The following is a 13,140-nucleotide window of genomic DNA, read 5'->3' on the forward strand; positions in this document are numbered from 1 at the left end:
CCTTAGTGTCGTCTGCAAACTTACTAATTAGCCCAGTTATATTTTCCTCCAAATAGATAGTCATCTATTGATGTCAATTCCTGCTGTCTCCTGATTCACCCTCTAATATGTCAGTTACTTGTGGGACTGTCCCCCCTCACTATCGCCTTTCCTGTTATTTCATTAAATTTTATGGCTTTTTACTGAGATAATGGGGTGCCTTAAGATGTTTTCTTTGTCTACTTATTTGCACGTGATGTCAAGTCCTAATGATTAACATTAGGGCTCATCGTCCCAAATGCTGAATTGATATACAGATCTCCTGTAGAGTTCTCATTAGAGCAGGCGCCTATCAATATGCTTTGGTTAAAGAAATTGCTTGCCAATGTATATTGCCTGCCAGTGCTTGGAACAGAGTTAATTAAGAGTACAAAATGACACATGGCCTTAAACTATTAACATAAATTACAAGTTACTTAAGATCACCACCTGCAAGCTCCTCTCCAAGTCACTTACCATCCTGACTTTGAAATATATCACCGTTCCTTCACTGTCACTGGGTCAAAATCCTGGAACTCCCTCCCTAACAGCACTGTGGGTGTACCTACACCACATGGACTACAGCAGTTCAAGAAGGCAGCTCAGCACCACCTCGAGGTTAATCAGGGATGGGTAATAAATGCTCGCTCGCCTAGCCAGCGATGCCCACATCTCATGAAATGAATTTAAAAAAACCTAAAATCAAGTGTGTATGAAAAATCAGTGCATAAAGATGATCAGTGTGTAAATGTTGAGGTAGCAGGATACGCTTATAGAATACAGCATGGTACATTCAATCAAAACAATAAGTAATAAAAGTCAAAAGACCTACATATCTAAGAAAATTGATTACAGAACCTAATTCTCTAATCTTCCAGAACCAAAGATGGTGTTATATTGTGAAGGAAAGTGACTGCTTTTAAAACATTCAGTAAAAAGACTAATTCTAGGACATAAAACCAAAGGTTTTGAAACCTTACAGCAGTTTTTCTTCATAAAATGGAATTTTGAGTCTTAGATGAATATGAATTGACAAGTGTTAATTGCTAGGGAGTCCAGATCCCAGAGCTGAGCTCATTCAACTTGACGGGCTTTGCAGCATCTGCTCTGTGATAAAACCAGAAAAGTGTAGTTTTGCATCAGCCTAAGGCCATGTGGTCTATCTCGCTTGTCAAGTAAAGATGCAACTACAAGAGCCAGTCACAGGTTTGGCCTGAATAGCCAAGTGGTTATGGTACTGGGTTTGTAACCCTAAGATCAAGAGTTCAAATCTCACAATGGCAAACTATGAAACAATGTAACTTCATCTGAAACAGATGGAAACATGTTTGTACTTGAAAGAGTTACAAGAGCCAGTCACGTGATACTAGTGGCCTACATTGATCACATTTAAGCAGAATATCATATTAGGTTATTTGATTAATTTGATTTGATTATTTGATCATTTCACACAACTAAATTACAAACTGATCATTAAACATGACCTTTCGTATAAAGGTATGAAAGCTCTCACTTGATTTGCAATAAGTTTTGGTTTGAGTTTCTTTCTCCATGTAAACCATATTCTGTCTCTGTGCACCGGTTTAGTATAACCACCCTCTCCAACCCCCCACCCCACACCCCTCCTTATCCAGAACCTTCTGTTTCACTTTAAGTTAAAGGAGACATTTTGAAACCTAACCATCTTGTGAAGTCCCACATTTGTAACACCCCTGCATTTTCTTTTTAAAATACCATTTTAAGACTTGCTTATTTGAAAAGTTTTGACATGCATTTGGATAAAAAAAAAGCTTCATATCTAATTCATATTTTTCCATTTCTCTACCAAGGTGACACATGTTCAAGGACACGGGAAGATTACAGGAAAAAGCCAGGTTACAGCTCACTGCAATGATGGCAGCACACAAATCATCAACTCCAAGAACATCCTTATTGCCACAGGGTCAGAGGTTACACCTTTCCCTGGGATTCAGGTACATCTGCTACTCAAAATTTTTTTCTTCTTTATTCTTTATGGGATGTGCATTGCTGACAAGGCCAGCATTTGTTGCCCATTGCTAATAGCCCTTGAGAAGGTGGTGGTGAGCCATCTTCTTGAACACAGCTGAGTGTCCTGCTAGGCCATTTCAGAGCCAGTTAAGAGTCAACCACATTGCTATGAGTCTGGAGTCACGTGTAGGCCAGACCAGGTAAGGATGGCAGATTTCCTTCCCTAAAGGGCATTAGTCAACCAGATGGCTTTTTACAACAATCAGTAATAGTTTCATAGTCATCATCACTGAGAGGAGCTGGGATTTGGGTGGTGGGATTTGAACCCATGTCTCCAGAGCATTCGTCTGGACCTCTGGATTGCTAGCACTGTTATGCTACTCCAATGCCACTGTCTCCCCCTATTCTCATTTAATAAGTTCCCATGTCATTACAATAACTATCTAGTTAACCCATTATCCTGTTTAAAACTGTTTTGTGGAAATTGCAGTACAATAGATAACATTCAGCCCCTCACTGCTGTGCTGGTACGGGCTCGAATTGGCATTGTCAACATCTATTCCAATTCTCTGTTCATTCTCCATGTTTCCAGCATCGTGGCAATGGTGCTTTGTAAGGAATCTGTTCGTGTTCTTTATCTGAAGGTCAGTTTCCTAAGAGTCTACATTAACAATATTAATATAACATACCCACAGATTGATGAAGAGACAATTGTGTCTTCAACGGGAGCCTTATCATTGAAGCAAGTTCCTGAGAAGTTGGTGGTTATTGGTGCTGGTGTCATTGGTGTTGAATTGGTAAGAAACAAAACTGAATAGAAGAAAAGTATTTAATTGCTGTTGGAAAATGCAGAAATGAAACCCCCACTTCGATTCATCATAGAATCATCCAGCCCCAAAGGAGAACCATTCAACCCGTCTTACCTGTGCAAGCTCTTTGGTAGAGCTACCCAACTAGTCCCAATCCCCCGATCTTTCCAAATTGACCTGTAATTTCTTTCCCCCTTCAACTATTTATCCAATTTCCTTTTGTGTGTTGCTATTGAATCTGGTTCTACTATCCACAAGTGCATTCCCAAGATCACAGCAACTCGCTGTGTAAAATAAAAAAAATTCTATCCATCTCTCCTCGGTCTTTTTGTCAATTACCTGAAATCTGTCTTCTGGTTACTGACCCTTCTGCCACTAGAAACGGTTTTTCCCTGTCTGCATATTAAAAGCCCTGTAACTTAAATACCTCTTTTAAACCTCCTGTTAGCTTCCTCTGCATCATGCAGAGCAAAACCAGCTTCCCTAAATCATTTTAGTAAATCTCTTTGCAGCCCCTCCAGGGCCTTAACATCATTCCTAAAAGTGTGGTGCCCAGAATTGGAAACTATAAGTCATGCTAAACCTTTATAAACCATTGGTTAGTCCTCAACCAGATTACTGTTTCATAATCATTATGGCACAAAAGGAGGCCATTTCAGCTTGTCAAATCTATGCTTGAACTTAATTGTTTTTATAATTGTCCATTAACAAAACCATTTATAAATGGAGTTAGTGTGGCAAAATGATAACCAAGATAACCAAGCCACATGATGCCTTCTAATCTGTGTGGTGTACTGCCTCTGGCCACCAGGATCAATTTAGTCATGAACTCAGCTGTGCTATGATGATGGGCCATTTGAACTACCAAGATCTTCATAGCGATCCCAAGCAGACTCCTATAGATGACCTAATGTGACTGGCCTCTATCTTCCAAATCCTTGGATCTCATACTTCCTACCTCATTTGCTTGCCCTGCCTCTTAAGAGAGAATGATTCCCCAGGCAGTGTTCCCTCTGAGCTGCGTGGGTGTGCAGCCATGCAGCCATCTAGAATGTACTGTACAGGGAGCAAAGAGCGCAGTCTCTTCAGAAGCAATATGCACAACCACACAGCAATCTTAAAGCCCAGTGCAACAGATGGGCCACATACACCAAAGGGAAATTGGAAAGAACTTTGGTCCTGAGCTTGTGAGGCAGCCCCACGGGTCAGAAATAGCCTGCAGCATCTGCCCCTCTTCCTGGCAATGCGATTCCTCAAGTGTACATAATGTCTGCAACCACCTGCCTTTTCCAGAGAGGGAGAAATGAAACCAGTGTTCTTTGCTTTACTCAGCCCTGCTGCAGCATTGAATGGGTCAGTGCATGTTTTGCTGCAGTGGGTGTTTGGAAACTAAAATGTTCATCTGTCTCTAGGGCTCTGTGTGGCAGCGCCTTGGCTCTGAAGTGACAGCTATTGAATTCTTGGGACATGTTGGAGGAATTGGCATTGACATGGAGATCGCAAAGAATTTTCAGCGCATTCTTCAGAAGCAGGGTCTGAAGTTTAAACTCAACACAAAAGTTACTTCAGCAACTAAGAGACCTGATGGAAAGATTGATGTTTCGTGAGTATGAAATGAGAATGGATTGATTGGGGTGCATTGCAAGAAGTGCTGTAAACAGCACATATATTTAAGTACAGAAAAGTGTATTGGCCTCTACCAGACACACTTTGAAGTGTTTTTCTGCTTTCTCTAGTTTTGAAGCTGCAACTGGTGGAAAGGCAAATGTGATCACTTGTGATGTGTTGCTGGTGAGCATTGGGCGTCGCCCTTTCACTGACAATCTGGGTCTACAGGAGATGGGAATTGAAGTCGACAAAAGGGGTCGAATACCAGTCAACAGTCGCTTCCAGACAAAAATTCCAAAGTAAGTGACCCTTTTGCATGGCTATAGAACTATTGAATCTCCTCCCTACAGCATGATTATTCTGGAAATAGTAAGATACCTATGGACTATTCAGTGTGCACGTGTGTGTCAATCTATGGACAGTTAGGAATCTAGGAACAGGAATTGGTCAGTTAACCAATTGAGAGCCTGCTCACCCAATCAATTACTACTTGGCTGATTTGTGACCAAACCCCATATACGCACCAAAGTAAGTAGCACAGTGCCCAGTTTGACAGAGTTTTGCTTCGACAAAGTACTTAATGTGAGGAATTTAGTGAGTGAGGGAATTCAGTGCAGTGAGAAAAGAGCTGTTCTGGACTTTTAAGAAAACGAGGAGTGGTGTGAGTGATGCAGTGGGAGACAGCGAGACCTGGTGAGTAGCAGGTAAGTGTGTCAAGTTAATAGTCTAGAAAGTAAAGGCATGGCAGGGCACTTTAGCCCTGTGGAATGTACATCCTGGATGCTTCTAATGTCCTGGATAACCACATGGACAGGAAGTGTCACCAGCCTGAGCAGCTCAAGCTCTGGGTTCGGAACTTGGGCAGTATCTGGAGTCACTACAGTGAATTCAGAAGATTGAGAGCATGTTTCTGGAGGTTGTCACTGAGACGTAAAAATATATAAGCAGAGGGGGAATAGGTGACCACCAGAAGATGAGGACCACCAAGCAGGCAGGGCAGGGGCCTGAGTGCATTTTGCTTTCCAATTGGGATGGGAACCTGAGCATGGATTCAGAAGGGAGTGGAACAAAGCTGGAAATGGGAAACAGAAACTTAGTAAGCATGTATGGAAGGTCAAGGAAACAAAGGCCAGAAAATAAGCAACAGAGGAGTTATTCAGTGATTCATCACATATACTTCAATGCAAAGAATCTAGTGAATCTAGATGAGCTGATGGCATAGACATTTGGAAGTATGAATAGCTATTATTGAAACAAGGGCAGGATTGGCAGTTCAAGGTTTTCAGGGCAGGAATGGAAATGGGGGAGGGGTCACGATATTAGCTAAAGAAACAATTCGAGCTTTGAGGAGGGATGCTGGTATGCTAGAAGGAAATCAATTGAGGCCATGTGAGTTGAAGGCACAGTCAGGCTGCCTGAAGTGTACTGCAGGCCCCCAGAGATAAAGGAACAAATGTGTAGGCAAATTTCTGGAAAGCACAAAAGCAATAGGGTGATGATAGAGGATCCCAGCTAATCGAATACTAACGGATAGAAGCAGTATAAAAAGTGTGGAATACTTTGTGCATTTAGGAGAACTTTTTTAGCCAGTACAAAGCAAACCCAACAGATGTTCTGGGCTTAGTTTTAGGGAATGAGGCTGGGCAGGTGAAAGGGATGTTGATGGGAGAACATTTTAGTAGTAGTGATTATAGTTCAGCTGGACTGAGCGCGGATATGGAAAAGGATAAAGTAAAAATTCTCAATTGGAGAAAAGCCAGTTTTACCAAGCTGAGTAATGATTTAGCAAGAACAGAATGTAAACAGCTACTTGAAGGTGACTCAGTGTTAGATCAGTGGGGGGGAGCCTTCAAGAAGAAGATGGTGAGAGTTCAGAACAAATACAAAGAAAATAAGAACTAAGGTAGTAGGAGCTGGAGTGGGCCAGAGTTTTCATAAAAGGAGTGCTCTGTTTAACTGAGTGCTGAAGTCACAAATTGTTGCAAGTAGAATATCTCTAATGAGTATTTCTTAAGCTGAAATTTGGGTTAACATTTAGAATTTGAATCAGAACTTGTAAAGCAACTGCAGACATAACATAAGAAATAGGAACAGGAGTAGACCGTTCAGCCCTTTGAGTCTGCTCCACCATTCAATAAGATCATGGTTAATCATTTTGTGTTTTGATTTCCACATTCCTGATAACTTTAGATACATAGAAACTAGGAGCAGGAGTAGGCCATTTGGTCCTTTGAACCTGCTCCGCCATTCAGTATGATCATGGCTGATCCTCCATCGCTACGCTATATTCCTGCTTTCTCTCCATACCCCTTGATGCCCCTAATATCCAAAAATTTATCAATTTCTTTCTTGAATATACTCAGTGACTCGGCCTCCACAACCTTCTGTGGTAGAGAATTCCACAGGTTGACCACTCTGAGTGAAGAAATTTTTCCTCACCTCAGTCCTAAATGGCCTGCCCCATATCCTGAGACTGTAGACTCCCCAACCAGGGGAAACATCCTCCCTGCACTCAGTCTGTCTAGCCCTGTTAGAATTTTATACGTTGCAATCAGATCTCCTCTCATTCTTCTAAACTCTAGTGAACACAGGCCCAGTTGAACCAACCTCTCCTCATACGACAGTCCTGCCATCCCCGGTATCAGCCTAGTGAACCTTCGCTGCACTCCCTCTATGACAAGTATATCCTTTCTTAAGTAGGGAGAACAAAACTGCACGCAATACTCCAGATGTGGCCTCACCAAGGCCCTGTATAACTGCAGTAAGACATTCCTACTTCTGAACTCAAATCCTCTTGCACTGAAGGCCATCATACCATTTTTCTTCCTAATTGCTTGTTGCACCTGCCTATTTACTTTCATTGACTGGTGTACAGATCCCTTTGTACATCCGCATTTCCCAATATATCACTATTTAAATAATGCTCTGCCTTTCTGTTTTTAACACCGAAGCTTATAACTTCACATTTATCCATGTTATACTGCATCTGCCATGTGTTTCCGCACACACACACACACACACACACACGCACACACACACAAAAACATATACACACACAACTTATCTAAATCACCCTGAAGCCTCCTTGCATCCTCCTCACAACCCACAACCCCATCCAGTTTTGTCATCAGCAAATTTGGAAATATTGCATTTGGTTCCTTCATCCAAGTCATTTATATAAAACATGAATAGCTGGGGCCCAAGCACTGATCCCTGCGGTGCACCACTAGTCACTGCCTGCCACCTGGAAAAAGACCCATCTGTGCTTCTGGTCTGTCAACCAATTCTCAATCCATGTCAGTATATTACCCCCAATCCCATGTACTTTAATTTTGCCCAATAGTCTCATATGGGGGACCTTATCAAAAGCCTTCTTGAAATCCAAATACACCACATCCACCGGTTCTCTCTAATCTATTCTTCTAGTTACATCCTCAGTAGATCAGTTAAGTATGATTTCCCTTTCATAAACCCATGTTGACTTTGTTTAATCCCATTAATGCTTTCCAAGTGCTCTGTTACCATGTCTTTTATAACAGACTCTAGCATTTTCCCCACTACTGATGTTAGGCTAACTGGTCTGCAATTCTTTTTTTTCTCTCTCTCCTTTCTTGAAAAGTGGGGTTACATTTGCCACCCTCCAGCCTGTACGAACTGCTCCAGAGTCTATAGAATTTTGGAAGATGACCACCAATGCATCCAATATTTCCAGGGCCACTTCCTGTAGTTCTCTGGGATGTAGATTGTCAGGCCCTGGGGATTTTTCAGCCTTTAACCCCATAAATTTCTCTAGCACCATTTTTTACTAATACTGATTTTCTTCAATTCTTCCCTCTCACTAGACCCTTGATTCCCTAACATTTCTGGGAAATTATTGGTGTCCTCTTTTGTGAAGACTGAACCAAAATATGTGTTCAATTCTTATGACAATTCAACTCTTCTGCAAATTCTATTTGCGCTGTTAATTCCTCTACCTTATTGCGAATGCTCCACACATTAAGATACAATGCCTTTAGACTTGTTAGTCATCTTAGCTTTATTTTGCACTGACCCCATTTGTTTTTTGCCCTTGTCTTTTCTGCCTTCACTTTTGCTTCTTACTTTTCTGTCTTTTGTTTCTATCCTTGTTTCTCCCCTCCTCTGTCTCCCTGCTCAGGTTCCCACCCCCCTGCCATTCTAGTTTAAACCCTCCCTGACTAGCAAATGCCACTCCACTCCACCCCCCCCACCAAGAGGACATTGGTCCCAGCCCTGCCCAGGTGCAACCCATCCTGTTTGTACTGGTCCCACCTTCCGTAGAACTGGTCCCATTGTCTCAGGAATCTGAATCTCTCCCCCTACACCATTTCTTCAGCCACATATTCGTTTTATATATCCTGTTGTTTCTACTCTCGCTAGCACGTGGCACTGGTAGTAATCCTGAGATTACTATCTTTGAGGTCCTACTTTTTAATTTACATCCTAACTCCCTATATACAGCTTGTAGGTCCTCATCCCTTTTTACCTATGTCATTGTGGGACCTTATCCCTTTTTTTGACCTATGTCGTTGGTACCAAATGTACCACAATAATTGGCTTTCGCCTTTACAGAGGACTCCTGGACTACCTGCCTTCCTCTGCTCTGCCTGGTGGCCACCCATCCCCTTTCTGCCTGTTCAGTCTTTACCTGCGGAGTGACCACCTCACTGAACGTGCTGTCCACGATAATCTGAGCATCACAGATGCTCCACAGTGACTCCACCCACAGCTCCAGCTCTGAACTGCAGTTAGCCAGTAGCTGCAGCTGGACACACTTCCTGCACACATGGTCGCCAGGGACACTGGAAGCATCAATGACTTCCCACATAGCGCAGGTGGAGCATATCACAGGTGCAAGCTCTGCTGCCATGACTTCCCTTTAGATTAAACTCGTTAGTTACTCCTTGTTAGGCAAGGGAATCAATCTACCTCTGCCTTAAAAATATTCAATGACCCTGCTTCCACCACCACCTGAGGCAGAGGGCTCCAAGAGAAAAAAATTCTCTTCATGTATGTCCTAAAAGGGTGACCCCTAATTTTAAAACAGTTCTGGACTCACCCACAAGAGGAAACATCCTTTCGACGTCTACCTTGTCAAGGCTGTTCAGGATCTTGTATACTTCAATCAAATCACCCCTCCTATAAACTCCAGTGGAAACAAGCCTAGTCTGTCCAACCTTTCCTCTTAAGACACCCCACTCATTCCAGGTATCAACCTAGTAAACCTCCTTTGAACCGCCTCCAATACATTTATTCTTCCTTAAATAAGGAGACCAAAACTGCACACAGTATTCGAGGTGCAGTCTCACTAATGCCCTGTATAACTGAAGCACGGCATCTTTGCTTTTATGTTCAATCCCTCTTGTAATAAGGGATAGAGTTCCATTAGCCGCCTTAATTACTTGCTGTACCTGCATACTAATTTTTTGTGACTTGTATACACCTCGATCCTTCTGCACCTCTGAATTATGCAGCTGTTCTCCATTTAAGTAATACACTGCTTTTTTGTCCTTCCTGCCAAAGTGAACAACTCTGTTTTCCCACATTAAGCTCCATTTGCCAGACCTTTGCCCACTCATTCAACCTACCTATATCCTTCTGCAACCTCCACATGTCCTCTTCACAACACACTTTCCTACTTATCTTGTCGTCTGCAAATTTAACTACCATGTCTTCACTCTCCTCATCTAAGTCATTGATGTAAGTTGTGAAAAGTTGAGGCCCCAATACAGACTCCTGTGGGACTCCACTCGTCACATCCTGCCAATCCGAAAAAGACCCTTTTATGCATACTCTCTGCTTTCTGCCAGCCAGCCAATCTTCTATCCGTGCTAATATGTTACTCCAACACCGTGTGCTTTCATTTTCCGTAATGATCTTTGATGTGGCATCTTATCAAATGCCTGCTGGAAGTCCTATAGGCTCCCCTTGATCCACTGCATATGTTACTAGACTAGTTAAGATAACTAGTTTACATAAACTGCCTGTCTGTGGCAGTTAACTGTCAGTCAGCCAAAAGTGGGCTAAAGGAATAAGTTCGAAATTTGGTGCCTGTGGGAATTTTTTGCAGCGGGGAGGAAGTGCTTTTTAAAAAAAAATTTACCTCTAGGAGCTGGTGAGCATTCCTTCCTCAGAGGCTGTAACTAACTTTACTAAATTAGTAATTAATCAAATAAAATAAGGTTGAATAGACACGGCAGGTATAGTGATGTGCCATAACTGCAACATTGCATTGCAGTTCCAGACAACCATATTTACGGTCAGTGTCTGCAGCTTGAGCAACATTAACTTCACATCTGAGAGCTGGAGTCTGAGTTGCAGACATTGCAGGACAACCAGGCGGAGGAGAGTTACCCAGACATTTTGTTCTAAGGCAGTGACACCCCTTTAGATTAATTAGAACTTTAGATTTGGTCACTGGTCAGGGACAGGAGGGCGTGACGGCGAGTCAGGCAGGTATGGGGATCCACTATATAGGGATGAAAGAGCCTCGGTCCTTGACTTTGACCAATAGGCATGAGGTACTTGCTATCTTTGTGGATGAGAACAAAGACTGAAGGATGGTTGGGCAAACTGACCATAGTGCAGGATGACATTCAATTGGGGAGTCATGAAAAGGAATGTGGCAGTGATAGGAGAGACAATATAGTTAGGGGGATAGATACTGTTCTTTGCAGCCATGACCAGGAGTTCTGAAAGCTGTCACCTGCCTGGTGCTAGGGTTAAGGACATCTCCTTACAGCTGAAGAAAAACATGAAGTGAGGTGAGGGGATCCAGTTGTTGTGGAGAACCAATGTAGGAACCAAAAAAGTAGATAGAACTAGGAAAAGTGGTTTGGGAAGAAGTGATTTTGATTCATGGACACTAGTGCCAGAACTGACGAAAGTGGGAGCTGTTCTGTTGGGCTCCACCTAAAGCGGGCTGGATCAGAATCCCAGTGAATTATATAACTGGGGCTGTGGATAGGGCTTTAAATTAAAAGGGGAGGTGGGGTCAGGTAAAAGAAGGTTCAGAAATCTAAAGACATATGAACATACCAACTAGGAGCAGGAATAGGCCATTCAGCCCTTCAAGCCTGCTCCGCCATTCAATGTGGTATCACCAATGCCCTGGACAACTGAAGCATAACCTCCCTACTTGTAACCAATTCCCCTCGCAATAAATGATTACATTCTATTAGCTTTCCTAATTGCCTGCTGTACCTGCATACTAACCTTTTGTGATTCATGCACTAGGACACTCAGGTCCTTCTGAATCTCAGAACTCTGCAATCTCTCACCATTTAGATAATCTTCTTTATTCTTCCTGCTAAAATGAACAATTTCACATTTGTCCAAACTATAGACTCCATTTGCCAGATCTTTGCCCACTCACTTAGCCTATCTATCACTTTGTAGCTTCCTCACATCCTCTTCACAATTTGGTTTCCTACTTATCTTAGTGTCATCAATAAATTTAGCCACCATTCCTTTAGTCCCTTCATCCAAGTCATTTATATAATTTGTAAAAATTGAGGTCCCAGCACTGATCCCTATGGCACACCACTCGTCACATCCTACCAACCAGAAAAAGACTCGTTTATGGCAACTCTGTCTCCTTTTAGCTAGCCAATCTTCTATCCATGGGTTGTGGTAATAGAGCAATCTAGTGAGTTGGGTAAAGAGTGGAACAGGAAGGGGAAGGGTTTAATTGTGCATCAGTGAATGAGATTCCTGCAAATAATGGTGCTTTAAAAAAATGAAAAGCTCTTCATGAATGCTTTGTGCATTTAGATAACAAGATAGACAAACTGGCACAGAGATAAACAGGTGTGATCTCATCAACATTAAAGACACAGTTACAAGGTGACCAACATTAGGAAATCAATATTCTGGAGGAGACAACATTTTGAAAATACAGACAGATTAGAAAAGGAGGAGGAGTAGCCCTGATAATGGGGCAATCGTGATCTTGACACACAAGCTTAGTATGGGTTGGACAGGCTGGGCCTGTATCCATTGGAGTTTAGAAGGTTGTGAGGTGATCCGATTGAAACATGCAAGACCCTGCAGGGACTTGACAGGGTGGATGCTGACTTTTGGGAGAGACTAGAACAAGGGGACTCAGTTTAAAAATAAGGACACTTCCATTTAATATGGCAGTATAGAAGAAATTCTTTCTCAGGATTGAGTGTCTTTGGAACTCTAATCCCCAGAGAGCAGTGGAGTCAGGGCCAATAAAGATATTTAAGGCAGAGGTATATAGATTCTTGATTAACAAGGGAGTTAAAGGTTATCAGGGATGTGTGAAATGTGGAGTTGAGGCCGCAATCAGATCAGCTGTGATCTGATTGAATCGTGGAGCAGGCTCAAGGGGCCGAATGGCCTAATGCTTCTCATTCGTATGTTCATATGGGTGGAGAATAGGCATAATAAAGGTCAGAAAACACTGGTAGGAGTAGCCTCTCAGCTGCAACAGTAGCTATACTTTGGGCAGAGCATTAAAGAAATTGCTTGTAACAAAGATAATGTAATAATTGGAGTCTTCAATCTTTATATAGACTGGTCCAATCAAATGGGCAAAGGCATTCTGGGAGATGAGTTTTTGGAATGCTTTTGTGACAGCTTCAACAATAACTTAATTTATGTAGTGCCTTTAACATAATGAAACATTCCAAAGCACTTCACAGCATTATAAAATAAAATGTGACAGCCACAA

The 13,140-nt window shown here is 42.3% G+C and overlaps 1 protein-coding gene and 1 long non-coding RNA gene across 2 annotated transcripts in view; one reads left to right on the forward strand and one right to left on the reverse strand.

Annotated features, from left to right (window-relative positions):
* Nucleotides 1-13,140, forward strand: part of dldh (dihydrolipoamide dehydrogenase) — a 44,627-nt gene that overhangs the window by 19,767 nt on the left and 11,720 nt on the right. Inside the window, exons 7-10 of the mRNA XM_041202819.1 lie at nt 1,848-1,991; nt 2,703-2,804; nt 4,229-4,419; nt 4,553-4,723. Of these exons, the coding sequence (XP_041058753.1) occupies nt 1,848-1,991; nt 2,703-2,804; nt 4,229-4,419; nt 4,553-4,723 (608 nt within the window). The remainder of the gene's footprint in view (nt 1-1,847; nt 1,992-2,702; nt 2,805-4,228; nt 4,420-4,552; nt 4,724-13,140) is intronic.
* The window catches only part of LOC121285896, a 44,776-nt gene that overhangs the window by 5,302 nt on the left and 26,334 nt on the right, over nt 1-13,140 (reverse strand). The window lies entirely within an intron of this gene.

Source organism: Carcharodon carcharias, chromosome 13 (assembly GCF_017639515.1).
Source record: "Carcharodon carcharias isolate sCarCar2 chromosome 13, sCarCar2.pri, whole genome shotgun sequence".
NCBI lineage: Eukaryota > Metazoa > Chordata > Chondrichthyes > Lamniformes > Lamnidae > Carcharodon > Carcharodon carcharias.